Genomic DNA, 13,770 nt, shown 5'->3' on the forward strand with positions numbered 1-13,770 from the left:
TATTTTTTACGAAAAACATCGAGAGAATATCGTTTCCCCTCTCACGGATACCTCGTAGCCACAGAACGGACAAACGTACTGTACATGCTAACATACCAAATCAAATTTTTTATCTGAAAAAATAAAAAAGTTATGGGGGTGAGCCATTTTTGAGACACACTCGGTAGTATATGTCAACACATTTAAAGGATACCACAGACCAACGCGGAATTCACAACATGCGACAGCGGATATTTGCACCGCTTAAAATCCGCATCATATTGTTTAAATTGCAACAATTGAACTGATTTAATATAAACTAAAATATTTATAAAATCTTTCTTCATAAATGCAAGTTGTTTTTAACATCTCCAAAATACATATTGCATTTTATTTTAATTATTTATCACCTAAATTCCGCTAAAGGTTTATATTTACCAAAATAATTTTAATTTGCTTTCATTCAAAACATACTTGTCTTAACACGCTAGTATGCAGGAATTTGCGTTGCAAATCTCTATGAAAACAATTTTGTTGTTATCACAGAGTTGCCAGGTTTCGTAAAATTTCTTTACCTCTGATAAGTAAAACTTCTTAGTACCTCGAAAACAGAAGGAAATAAATTATCCCGATGGTGCATTAAATCTACAAGAAGTAGGCCTACATTTATATTACTACAACCCTTGTATAAGTAAGTATATAAGAATATACCTATAGGTAAACAAAATAGAAATTCTGAAAGTATGATTCTTACTACTTCTACTTTGTTTTCTTTGTTTAAGTATCTGGCAACACTGGTCCTTTTATTAAGGCATCTAAAATTAAATTTTGTATGCGCTACTGCAGTGGGTCCTAGGTGAGTGTTAAATCAATCAAGTGTTAGTCAAATAGGTAGCTAAATTTCAACAATTTTTTAATACTATACATACTTTTGTGCTATTGAGTTCTGCTGTGCCTTATAGTTTAACATAAACTGGTAAGATTTTTTATTGACCATACCTAAATTATTTTTTACCTTACTTTAAAATATTATATGTACTCATAATGCCAATTAATCAATGGGAGGTCCTTATGCATCATGGGCGTATCTAGGTCGGGATTTCGAGTGGGGAAAAAAATCTTAAAGTATGTGTAATGTCAAAAACATGTCTTATACCTTACTCTCAACAAAACAGTAACTTCGTTTCAAAAGTAACTTGCGAGGGGCGTGGCTAAATCTTTCAAAATTTCGATTTCAAATTTATTTTTCGCTTCTTGAACCTGAATTTCATCTGGTAAGACTTTGGTCATGATTAATGATGTAAAATTACCGGTAATTTATAAATGGGTAATATTACCGGTATATTGCGTAATATTACGGTAACATTGGTAATTTATAAAAAAAAACAGTTTTTTAAATATTATTTTTTTTATTTCAAAACTGTAAAAACATTACAAAAAAAGACAAGAATATTTTTTAAGCTAGCTAGAGTCAGAGTGGATAATGGTAATGGCAACTGCCCCACTGTGACCCATGCCCTTATGTATTCAATTTTTATTATGTTTATCCTTGGCAACTAAAATTTGTTAATAAAGGACTAAAAAACTGCCTAGTGTCCAGTGGCGGAATAAGGGTTGGGGAGGGCGGAAGGGGCGGTCTGCCCTACCCCCGTCCTTTAGGGGGCCTCCGAATCTTAATAAGTAATTTTTATTCAACTGGCAAACAAAGCCAATATGTGCTATGAAGTAGTTATAAAGCAGTTTGTACAACCAAATCATACGTATACGCCAACTATAAACAGTACAAACCAATGCACAGCATAACTTGTATTCTAGCTTCATTACTGATGATGACAGTGAAGTCTTTAGGCATAACGGGGCCACGGACCTGAGACAGCGAAGGGGCCCTCGATCTTGAGGACGAAAACTCTGTTTTTCTTTGGACGAAAACTACCCTGTCAAGAAAATTTGTACGGCCTAAAAGTCAAAAAATTAGTGATTATCATAGCCCTGTGACATAAAGCAGGGGGGTGACAGTAAACCGGAAAATTGGAAACAGTTGTGGCGCGGTTCTACCCAGGCAGAAAGCATGGCCTTCTAGACTGTCCTAGACAAAAATCTGAATATTTCTATATGATTTCTGTCAATTTCTGCTACGGAACATTTTTATGCACGTCGGCGTCCTGTTCTTTTGTGTTTTGTCTGTGTGTCAGCGTCAGCTCCCGAGGCCTCTGGCAAGGTCGGGCGCCATTTTAATTTTTGCCGTTTAGATTTGATTGGCAGTTTGTTTCTGATATTTCGGCTGAAATTTATAAGTACAAAGATGTTTTTTTGATATAAAGTTCCTTGTTAACACTTTAATAAAGTATATATGATACTAATTACATGAAGAAAATGATGAAATCGACGTTTCTGCGTGTAGTAGGTATGGGCCATATTATATGTAAAAATAGGTAATATATTAACTGTTTTTATATTTTTTAGCTTTAAACCCAAGGATCTTGGGGATATTCTTTGCCAAGGATTTTTCCGTATCTCTACTTTAAAGACTGATCGGTGATTTTGAGCAATTGAAAGCAAGTTATACAAGGTAAATTATGATTATTGAACTATTATTAGCCTACATTAATTTTCTACAAGATGAACAGAAATGCGTAATTAGATATCACATAGGTACCTATTATGTATTTTCATAGCAATAATGCGTGTAGATTATTTTTAAATGTAGTTTTTTAATGTAGTTTTCATGTATGTAGATTATTTTTAAAATACAAATGAGGTATTAGATGTATATGTATCATATTTTTTATTCATTTTATTTTCATTCAAGTCCTGTTTGATTTAATTCACAAAAGTCTTATGTACCTATATTTATGTTTTTTACATATTTTTTTGATTCCAGGTTTTGTGTGGGTTCCGGTTGCCTTTTTCCTGCTTCCAGTTATTTAGTTTTATGCCCTTTAAGCTGTGAAAACATTTATTTATCTTCAAGTTTCTGTAAGTCAATGCACTGTTACTTTACTAATTCACTTTAACACAGCATCTCTGATATTATTTAAATATTTTATTGATACAGTAGTTTATTGGTTTATAGCTCTTTAATTGTGTTGATTTGCATATTTACATTGTTCTAAATTCCAAATAAATATTTTTGAGTAATTTTGTTGTATTATTTACTACTAGAAAGAGTAAAAAGTATATTAACCCTCATTTAAACCTCCTGAACAGCCCGCCATTAAAAACCGGAAACGGAAATAAATTTCATAAAATTGAAATTGTCATGTCTATGTCATGTCAAATGTCCCAGCCGCTATATCTGAAAATTAGTTACCCAGGCAGCCACGCTGTTTCCATAATTTAACATTGACTTGACACTTCTTCTTGTATTTATTATTTTATGACATAAAGAAAAGACATGTGGCTATCTATTTCAAAAGTTAAATTGTTCAAATGTCATATAATAATGGCGGTATCTGTCATGGAATCGAGCGATTAAAAAATTATCATAAATTTTTTTTTTCAAATGGAAACCCACTTTTTTTATTTCACTAGTATTCCTATACCTAAAATAAATCGTTTTTAAGTTTTTTAAGATTTAGTTTGAAAACGTATATTTTTCTTGGTGCCTTTTAGTGTCAAACAGTCAGACAATTTATTTCCATCTGTCAGAAAATGAATTATTTGAATTTCCTATATTATAACTACTGCTGCCCCCTTAAAAGTTTAAAAAGTGTATTTATATAAATATATCTCATATTTTCGTTCTATAGTGATATCTAATAGTTGATATTTTAATAATATACCGTACGATAAAAAAAAACAGCGCAAAGTTAGCTTGGAAATGATGATCGATAATATACTGTCATAGGCTACTGGTTAAAATCAAGAAAAATATACGCTTTAAAGCTAAATCTTAAATAACTTAAAAACGATTTATTTTAGGTACAGGAACATGTATAGTCAAATAGTAACAAATTTTAAAAACGAAAGTAACGAAAGCCTTTTCACGAGTGAAATAAAAAAAGTGGATTTCCATTTGAAAAAACATGATTTATTATAATTTTCCATGACAGCTGCGGCCATTATTATATGACATTCGGACAATTTAATTTTTGACATAGATATCCACACGTTTAGGCTATATACTTACATATTTTTGACAGGCAGTTTTTTTTCCTCTAAGAATTATAAATATTTTTTTTTCTCAAAAACGGTTAACGTTAGGTATAGAGTGTTTAATATTAAAATTCATAAAATTTTACAGAGAATTTAAGTATGTAATAAAAAATGGGGTCACCCATTTAAAATAAGAAAGTTGCTGTCAACTTCCGGTACTTCCGAAAGTGCTGCCATATTGAAAATATTTTTAATCGATAGATCTCATTGTGAAACAATGATATGCACAAAATTTCGTATCTAGATATAGTTCTCTAGAAACTTCTAACGCAGGCTCAGCCTGGGACACCCTGTATAAATACTTGAATTTTGTCAAGCATTATACATACGTCATTCAATTTTTACAAAATGTGCATTAGAAGTATATCATTATCTAAACAGACAGGGGGCCACATTTAGCTTCGCCGCCCCGGGCCGCCAACAGGCTTAGTCCGCCACTGCTAGTGTCCCTAGAATTAGAAAAATACCTGGTGAATGTAATAATAAATTTATATCAAAGCCAATCTAATGATTTTAGTTTGGTTTGGTTAACTGAAATTTATTATAAATAACAGTTGTAACTTTGTTGTTAAATGCATACCAACTGTTATGTTTGTAACTGTTATTTTAAGAAGTAATATTAGAGAAATCTGTTACCTATTTATAAATATCAGTTCTGATACAAGATATTTATAAATACCACCCGATATTTTTCGAAGCAAATATTATTTTAAGAAGTAACAACAGTTGAAAACTGTTATTTACAAACAATTCTAAATAACAGTTTTCATTTTTTTTGTAATTATTAAATACTAACTCTTATTCTCTTAACTGTTATTTTAAGACAAAACAACAGTTGCATACTGTTATTTATAATTAATAGTGTTAACAGGAAATTCTTTAGTATATACAGGGCCTTCAGATGTTCGACACTGGTACAGGACCCTCTATATCGATATATATTTTAGTAAAATAAGAGTATTTTTTATATACCGGGTGCGTCTCAAAAGTGGCTATTACGTTTATTACTTTTTTATTTGTTTAGTGAAAAAAAACGAAATTTGGTATGTTAGTATATGACATAAATTAGAATTGATTGACGTATTCAATTGTTTTCGGTCACTTCCGGTTTCACCGGAAATGGCTACAACTTTTGATTTTTAAATGGCAACACCGGGATTTTTTTACTTTATACGATAGAAAATATCACTCTGAATAGAATGTCATATCATATGTCAACTTTTGACATTTTCGCATATGGTTTATTTGAAATTATAACTTGTGGTTCGTAACGAAAATTTGACTTGGAATACCAAGTGTGTGGTATCAAATTATTCGTAAAAAATGCTTTTTCCAAATATGCTAATGAGCCACCCTCGTTCCGTTTGAAAAAATTGACATATGATTAAAAATACGATTTGAGCATTTTCTAACTGGCCAGGACAAGATACTAAAAACATTAGACCATCAAATCTATTTTTCCAATGCTTCTTGATGAAGAATTAGTGTTTTTAACTAGGGCCGGATTTACCACTAGGCACATTAGGCAATTGCCTAGGGGCGCCAGCTGCGAAAGGGGCGCCAGCGATAGCCGGTGTTTTACTTATTATGTAACTAAAACCTGGAACTAAGAAAACCAACCAAAAATTTTTTTGTTGGTTTTTAATTTGGATATTTTGTAATAAAAATATTAGCAATTTTTTATCGGTTTTGGATGTTCTACAAATTGATGGGGGGCGCTTGGAAAAGTACCTAGGGGCGCTTTTATTGTAAATCCATCTGTTTTTAACATAGTCATGGCACTCTAGATTGAATTTTAAAATACAATTTTTTATTAAGCGAGAATATCAAAAGTTGACATATGATATGACATTCTATTCAGAATGTCATTTTCTATCGAATAAAGTAAAAAAATGCTGAGGGTGTCATTTAAAAATCAAAAGTTGTAGTCATTTCCGGTGAAACAGGAAGTGACCAAAAACAAACGAATGCACCAATCAATCCTAATTTATGTCATATACTAACATACCAAATCTCGTTTTTTTATCTGAAAAAATAAAAAAGTTATAGGGGGTGAGCCACTTTTGAGACGCACCCGGTATTAGCAGCTCTGTGATACGGCTAGTGCAAACTATTGTTGATATTTTGAGTTGGTTTTGTGCTCTGATATTCTTTTGTAAATCGAACTTAAAAGATAAAAGTCATATAACGTTTAAGTACCGTATGATCGAAAAAAAAAACGGCGTCAAAGACGGCTAGGGAATAACAATCGATAATAATTTTGGCGAGGTCAATCTCTAGACGTCATTTGCTAAAAATTAACATAAAACCTGTCAAATATTAATACTAATTATAGAAAGATTAAAAAAGAATAGAACGTTTCCAAACACACAAATCGATTTCCAAAAAATATTATTTTTTCGAATTTTAAACTACACCATTTAAAAATAATTTTTACTCAGTATAAAAATAAATAACAACCTTTTTAAGACCAATTAGTAGCAAGGGCCATTAAAAAATAAAGAAGAGTATATACGAGCCAAGAAAAATGACGCATAAATGACGTCTAGGGCTTGACCTCGCTAAAATTATTATCGATTTTCATTCCCCAGCCGTCTTTGACGCCGTTTTTTTTCCATCGTGTGGTTCCTAATACAATAAAAGATTATACATACAACACATTAAAAATAAAAATAATCTGGTACTCCATTAAATCGTTCCTTAACTTCCGCATCCAAACGTAACTTATGGAAATGAAGTCAATATTCGGGTTTCTTTTGCATAAACCTTAGGAAATTGCTAAAATATATAGGACAATCTCTGCATTATTCATATACCGTCTGGCCTACAGCTGTCGAGTGCCCCCGTATGTATTAATGAAAATTTCGCATGTTCCGCAGCCGTTTCGCAAAATTGATAGCCATTGAATATATTGGCAAACGCCAAACTATTACGCTACAGGGTGTACCAAACATCTTTTTACAGGGTGAGTCAAACTTGGCGCCTTGGAAATTGGTAATGACAATTTTAGCTATTTTAAATAATTTGTTGTGTGTAGTGAACTTCGTATAAACTTTATTACAATGGTAATTTGTTCAGCTTTCAAGTGTAAAAGGCACAATGATAAGAAAGAGCCAGGAGTTACGTTTTATAGGGTCGTTTATAAACAGTCCACTACACCTTTTTAGCGTTTTTTTTTATTGAATTCGATAATTATTTTTCTGATATTATATGTACAGTGTGGGTCAAATTCGACGCTTTTAAATGGAAACACCCTTTTCTATAGGAAATAGACAAAAACTAATATCGGTGTCTGGAGCTAAATTTTTGTCAAAAACATGATGGTGAAAACCGCATATCGATATCTGTTACCGTTTTTGAGTTACGGGGTGTTTTTCAAAAATATGCATTTTTAACAAATCGCTGTAACTTTTTTGCTATGGAAAATTTTGTATTTTTATGAAAACATTTCCAAATTTGATTTCTTTTATGAGACACCCTGTATATTTTTAATTTATTGAAAAGAATTTAAAATTACCTTTCCAAAAATATAACACACTTGATATTTTGCTCGATTCCTGTTCGAGATATAGAGTATATAAAAATTCGCCTGCTTTAAATTAAGAACGGAAATTAAGAAAATTTTGAACGGCACCGGCTGTAATGCAAAAAAATTCTAGCTGTGAGAATCAATTAAATCGAAAATATTATTTGCTATGAGAGATGCAGAATTTTATAACAATTTAAAATATATTTAACCAACATCAACATTAATTAAACACATTTAAACTATATCTAATAACAATAAAAATAAATAGCAAACCAAGACATGAGATTTTGCTACAGGTGTTCGACATATCGACCGTCTTCTGTTATGGACAGACGGGGCCGTTTTTGAACATTTCTCGCGGAATTCATTAACTCAGTGGGGGTGAAAGATACCCTCTCGTAATTGCTAAGTATTTCTAATTTTTGTCTAGATTATACGGAAGAATAAGGAACATTTATTCTTCCGCAAATATATCCATAAGATTAGATCCATGGGCAATAAGTCAGGCGGCCTCGCCGGCCAACAGCTGGGATGTTGGTTAGCTATTCAATTTTTCTTGAAATTGGCTGCAAAAATTTGCTGGTAACTTCAGCGTTCTGAGGCGGTGCGTCGTCTTGCTGGAAAAATATGTTTTCGAGTTCCATTAAGGGCATATCATCAATAAGGGATCCAAAGCCTACTAGTTAAAAGTGGCGAATTTTTAAATATTCTGTATTTCGAAGGGGATTATAACAAAATATCAAGTGTGCTATATTTTTGGAAAGGTAATTTTAAATTATTTTCAGTTAATTAAAAATGTAGAGGGTGTCCCAAATAAAAAATCAATTTTTTTGTTGATAACTATTAAATTATTAATTTTAAAAAAACTATACTTAAACCATTAAATTCTACGTAAAAAGGTGCTTTGGAAATGTTTTCATAGAAATACAAAATTTTCCATAGCAAAAAAGTTACAGCGATTTGTTAAAAATGCACATTTTTGAAAAACACTCCGTAACTCCGAAACGGTAATAGATATTGATGTGCGGTTTTCACCATCATGTTTTTGATGAAAATTGAGCTCCAGACACCGATATTAGTTTTCGTCTATCTCCTATAGAAAAGGGTGTTTCCATTTAAAAGCGTCGAATTTGACCCACCCTATACTCGATATGTGCTATACGTCGATACTAGTTTTCTACCTTTTGTTAACATTTTAATACGTTTTTTTCGTAATTAATTAGTATGATACCACCGGATACACCATAGGCGTAGTGAAAACATTTATCAAAAAAATAAATATCGCTTCAAGCGACTATGTTAAGAAAAATATGTGCCACGGCACTGTTTGGAAGAATGGTCACAGTTTGGTCTCGGGTGCCATTTGTCCTATTAGGTTTGGTAGTGATAATTTTGGCGAGGTCAAGCCCTAAACGTCATTTACTAGGCCTATATTCTTCTTTATTTTTTTAATGACGCTTACTGCCAGCTGGCGTTAAGAAGGTTGTAATTTATTTTTGTATTGAGTACATACTGTACTTTTTCTATAATTAGTGTTAATTTTTGACAAGTTTTATGTCAATTTTTATTAAATGATCTCTAGGTTAGGTATTAACCTTGCCAAAATTACCATCGAATTGTCATTGACGCCGTTTTTTTTTTCGATCATACGGTATTTGTTAGCGTCTGGTGCATCTGGGCGTTGAATAAACTAGTTTTGGTATAACCGGAAGGAGAGCACCAACCTGGAAAATATTATTTAAACCAGAATTTTGACATGACTATAATTTCAAATTTTATATGATCTCTGTTAGCAGGCAATTCATGGGCGTGCCATAAATATTTTTATAACTAATAACCTAACCATAAATATTTTTGTAATATTACTTACTTATACAAAAATGTTAAAAATGCCCTATCTGTTTTACTTTTTCAATGTTTTTCAACCTAAATGAGACATAAAACCTTTATAAAAATTAAGAAGAAAAACAATAAAAAATCAATAAAATCATGCAACTATTTTACCGATAACGACTACACTGTTCTCCAAGTTCAGTCTACCACTGTTTTGATCGATGTTTCTCGTTTCTCGTAAAAAAATAGACGACGCGTCCCATCAATAAGAATTTGACAAATTTGCAAGTAGTTAATGGTCAATTGCTGTCCTCCATTCGCGAACTTCGAGTTCCGGGCTTTACGCCCTGGGGCTACTCGAGAACGGTTCTGAAAGGAGCGGTGCGCGATAGCCTGGTGCCTCCATATGGCACAGAACAGTTCTGGAGCTTTATGACTCAATTGAATGGAGTGAGGAGTGAGAGCATCGCGTTCTTGAACAGTTCAGAGCTGCTCAACTGCGTGAAAGGAGGACAGCAATTGTAATGAGTGTATCTTTGAGTGTATGTACGGAGTGTATTTTGCGATGACATACTCATCAAGTCCGTCCATACTCATCAAGTGACTCTCTGCCGCTTGTATATAGGTAGCAATCTATAAAATATACTGCTGTTTGCTGTTTATTTAAATGTGTTTTGTAGTAAATTGATCATACTCCGATAATGTGCACGCATTCTTAAAATTCCTTTCATAGACACAGATCCAGGAGACGTACTTTATAAAAAAAATGTCAAGGAGCCAGGGAATATTTACACAGACAGCATCCAAACAATGACAGAAATTACAATTTATATATGTGAATTAAAATGACACAGACACAAAACTGTCACTGTCACGAATTCTCTCGTTGGACAGACTATTATAAACATTATACATATATCTAAATTTAAATTTTTAATTAACTGTACGCATTCTAAAATATGTCGCATGTAAATACATAAATATAATATTTCAGATTAAAGATTTAATAATGAGAATTTTTTTTGTATTATCTGGCCAATGTCCCCACAAAAGCAGTGCCCACCTCCTGCAGTTGCTATGCACATATTAAAAAGATAAAATTATGTATTTTTGAAATATGCGATACCCTTCAATTAAAGAATTTTGCCTCCGGTCAAATACAGGGTGTTTCAAAAAACATGTGCCATCTCTCGTGGGGAGATTCCTCATGTGAGTGAAAATAAGATTGATTTTTCATATCAACATAGGTCCGATTCTGCTTTTTTGGGGACTTCTTTTCATATTTTTTGATGAGGAATCAATACTTATTTAACATTTTGGTCAGTAAAAGACATTAAAATTTTTTGAAGGTTTCTATTAAAATTGAATTAAGGCAAATTAAATAAATTGCAAATGTTAAAAGACAACTTTTAATAAGCGTTTAACGGTTTACACAATTTTGCTAACAAGAGAAGAAAAAAGTCAGTGGCGCACATATTTTTTAAAAAAAAATATTCCAGTGATAACACAAATGCACGACCCTGGTGTATTCAGACATATTTGTCGACATTTGACATTTTTCTAACATTAAAATATGTCACACTTATAGTAACTTTCACACTTAAAATCGAAGAGGTTTTCGAATCGCTAAAAGTACTTATTATAAAATTATTATTAATCGAAAAATAATACTTATTTAATCCCCTGTAGCCACAAACAAAGCAGAATTGGACCCTATGTCGATATGAAAAATAAATATTATATACATAAGTATTTAATATCTAATTAACTTAATAAAGTACCTAATAGATGAATAATTAGTCCAGTGTTGCTCAAAGGGGATGCTAGGGTATCAAACCTTGTTAATTTATTAAGTTTATTAGGTTACTGCATTTGACTAAAAATTTAAGGCGTTTGTTGTGTTGTCTGTTTTCCAAAATTGTTTATCACTTTTTCGAATAATTTATATAATGTTCTCATTAACCCCTCCCCCCATACACGAGAAGATTTAGCCTGCGTATTTGGCCCGCGGACTTGGTTTGGACGGACCAAGTCTGTAGCAGGCTATACCTGTGGCGGACCAACCCTGTCACAGGCCAAATCCGCGGACTTGGCCCCTCAGATTAGAATTGGTCTAAAAAAACGATCGAAGGATAAAGTTGCGGACTTACGAAAATACGGCAGTTTTTATTCCTCTAAACATCTATATTATAAAAACTGCTATAAAACGTCAAATTTTGTCCCAAACGAGAATATTTTATGCTAAAAATACGAGAGTATGATGGTTTAGTGAGAGAGGTATATAGTAGTTGGTAGGTACGTGAAAGGGCGGACTAAATCCGCAGGCCAAATCTTATGGAAGCCTATTTACTCCTTTACTTTTAAAACTACCATAATATATTTTTATTAATACCTAGAACCTAGATACTCACAAATATCACATTATGCTAATTAAATAGTTAAGTAAAACTGCATCTTCTCGTGTCCAGAGGTATATCTCTGATTCAATCGGTATGTAAGGATTAAAAATATTAATATATTAATAGTTATTATTTATTAAATTATATATAAGCTATATTATCAATTTTGCGACGTCAATTTAAATTACTCTTTAATAAATTGATTTTTTACCGTTTTATAATGTCCGATCATTTTATTATTATGGACTAATATTTTTTCAAATTCTTGTGTCTACTGGCATCTATCGGTAAATGCATTAGATATCGGCTTTCGACGTATTAGATTTCTATTCTACTAAAAAACTGAAAATGTGATATATGACAAGAAATCCATAGAATTAAAAGGTTCTATAGTTATATAATGTAATCCATAGAATAAATATCTTATTGAATTGACATATTTTGATAATCAAACAATTTAAACAGCTGATTTTGTGATTAATAATTAATCTTTAATTTACATTCTTGAAACGATAAAGAATGAATGATAAAAACACAAAGAAAATAGTAAATATTCTAATTTAAGTCGCATATGATTAGATATGTGTTACATCAAGAATTTGTTATTTGTGGGAATATTTACACTGTATTGTTCCATAATGTAAATATGGTATTCAATTAAAAACAGGGATGATGCTATTAACGATATTTATTGCAATATTTTAGTTTTGGGCAGATCATTAAAACCCCACCAAAACCAACTCCTTATCATGATTGGGACTATTTAATTTTCTCACAACGCTGGCCATTGACAACTTGTACAGAATGGGAACAAGCAAAAAAGGATAACACATGTAACTTGCCTAAGGATAAATCACTATGGACCATTCATGGAGTGTGGCCAACAAAGATAGGTAGGTTAAATTGAAAAATTTCATTTAAGTTTTATTAAAATTATATTTTTCCTAGGCCATGAAGGACCTCTATTCTGTCCCTCAGCCATTCACTTTAATCCAGACGAACTCACTCCAATACTTGATGATCTGAAGGATCATTGGGTTAATGTTGAGGGAAATACTAAACCAAACTCGTTCTGGGCGCATGAATGGAACAAACATGGAACCTGTGCTTCCATATTGCCCCAGTTTGACAGTGTACCAAATTATTTTCGGATGGGTTTAAGATTTAATGAAGAATATGATTTATACAGTGTATTATCTAAAGGAGGGGTTATTCCTAGTAATGATGGATATGACATCGCGAAAATTTATGATGTTCTCAAGCAATACTTAAATAAGGAACCAACTATCCAATGTATTGTAGATAAAAAAACGAAGGAATCATTTTTAAGTGAAATTCGCATCTGTTTTAATAAAACCTTAGATATTATAGGTAAATTTCAGATTTAGTATTGAAATGAAAGTATATATTTTTTTTATTTTAGATTGTAATCAATCAAACAAAACTTATGGAAATAATTATGGAGTAACAACTAATTGTAATCTTAAGAAGACAATTCAATATATATCAAGTATATCAACATCTGCAATAGAAAATGATGAATCAGATATTTTCGTGCTTATGGATCAGTCTTATGAAAATCTGAAACGTTTAACATGGTTATATGACTTTATAAACACATTGAGATGGTTAACTTTGTAGCATTGGATAATCTTAATCAGAACTAAAAACTTAGCTAAGCCTTTTTTTGTAAATTGTAGGATTACCAATACCAGAATAGTATTTAAGTTTATCCTTTAAAAATAAAGTTTGTAATAAACTATTCTTGCTATTATTATTTATAAATAATTTTAACTACTGATAATATTTATTAAAAATGTTATAATATGAAAACAAATTTTATGCCTAATCTTGATTTATTACTTAGGCATTTTA

At 31.6% G+C, this 13,770-nt stretch overlaps 1 protein-coding gene across 1 annotated transcript; it reads left to right on the forward strand.

The window, feature by feature from the left end:
* The first annotated feature begins 12,273 nt into the window (after positions 1–12,273).
* Positions 12,274–13,657, forward strand: LOC115879718 (ribonuclease Oy). The gene is made up of 4 exons (XM_030896676.1): positions 12,274–12,535; positions 12,601–12,788; positions 12,844–13,266; positions 13,319–13,657. The coding sequence occupies exons 1-4, from the start codon at positions 12,477–12,479 to the stop codon at positions 13,534–13,536; spliced, it is 888 nt and encodes a 295-aa protein (XP_030752536.1). The 5' UTR covers positions 12,274–12,476; the 3' UTR covers positions 13,537–13,657.
* Positions 13,658–13,770: the final 113 nt, after the last annotated feature.

This window comes from Sitophilus oryzae, unplaced genomic scaffold, assembly GCF_002938485.1.
Source record: "Sitophilus oryzae breed Bouriz unplaced genomic scaffold, Soryzae_2.0 scaffold_1586_pilon_pilon, whole genome shotgun sequence".
In the NCBI taxonomy this organism is placed as follows: domain Eukaryota; kingdom Metazoa; phylum Arthropoda; class Insecta; order Coleoptera; family Curculionidae; genus Sitophilus; species Sitophilus oryzae.

Bases quoted from the DNA above. Each gene is read 5' to 3' on its own strand.
- LOC115879718 (XM_030896676.1), top strand. From the start codon at position 12,477: ATGTGTTACATCAAGAATTTGTTATTTGTGGGAATATTTACACTGTAT. The intron at 12,789-12,843 runs GTAGGTTAAATT...TATTTTTCCTAG, and splicing joins AGTGTGGCCAACAAAGATAG to GCCATGAAGGACCTCTATTC. The intron at 13,267-13,318 runs GTAAATTTCAGA...TTTTTATTTTAG, and splicing joins TAAAACCTTAGATATTATAG to ATTGTAATCAATCAAACAAA.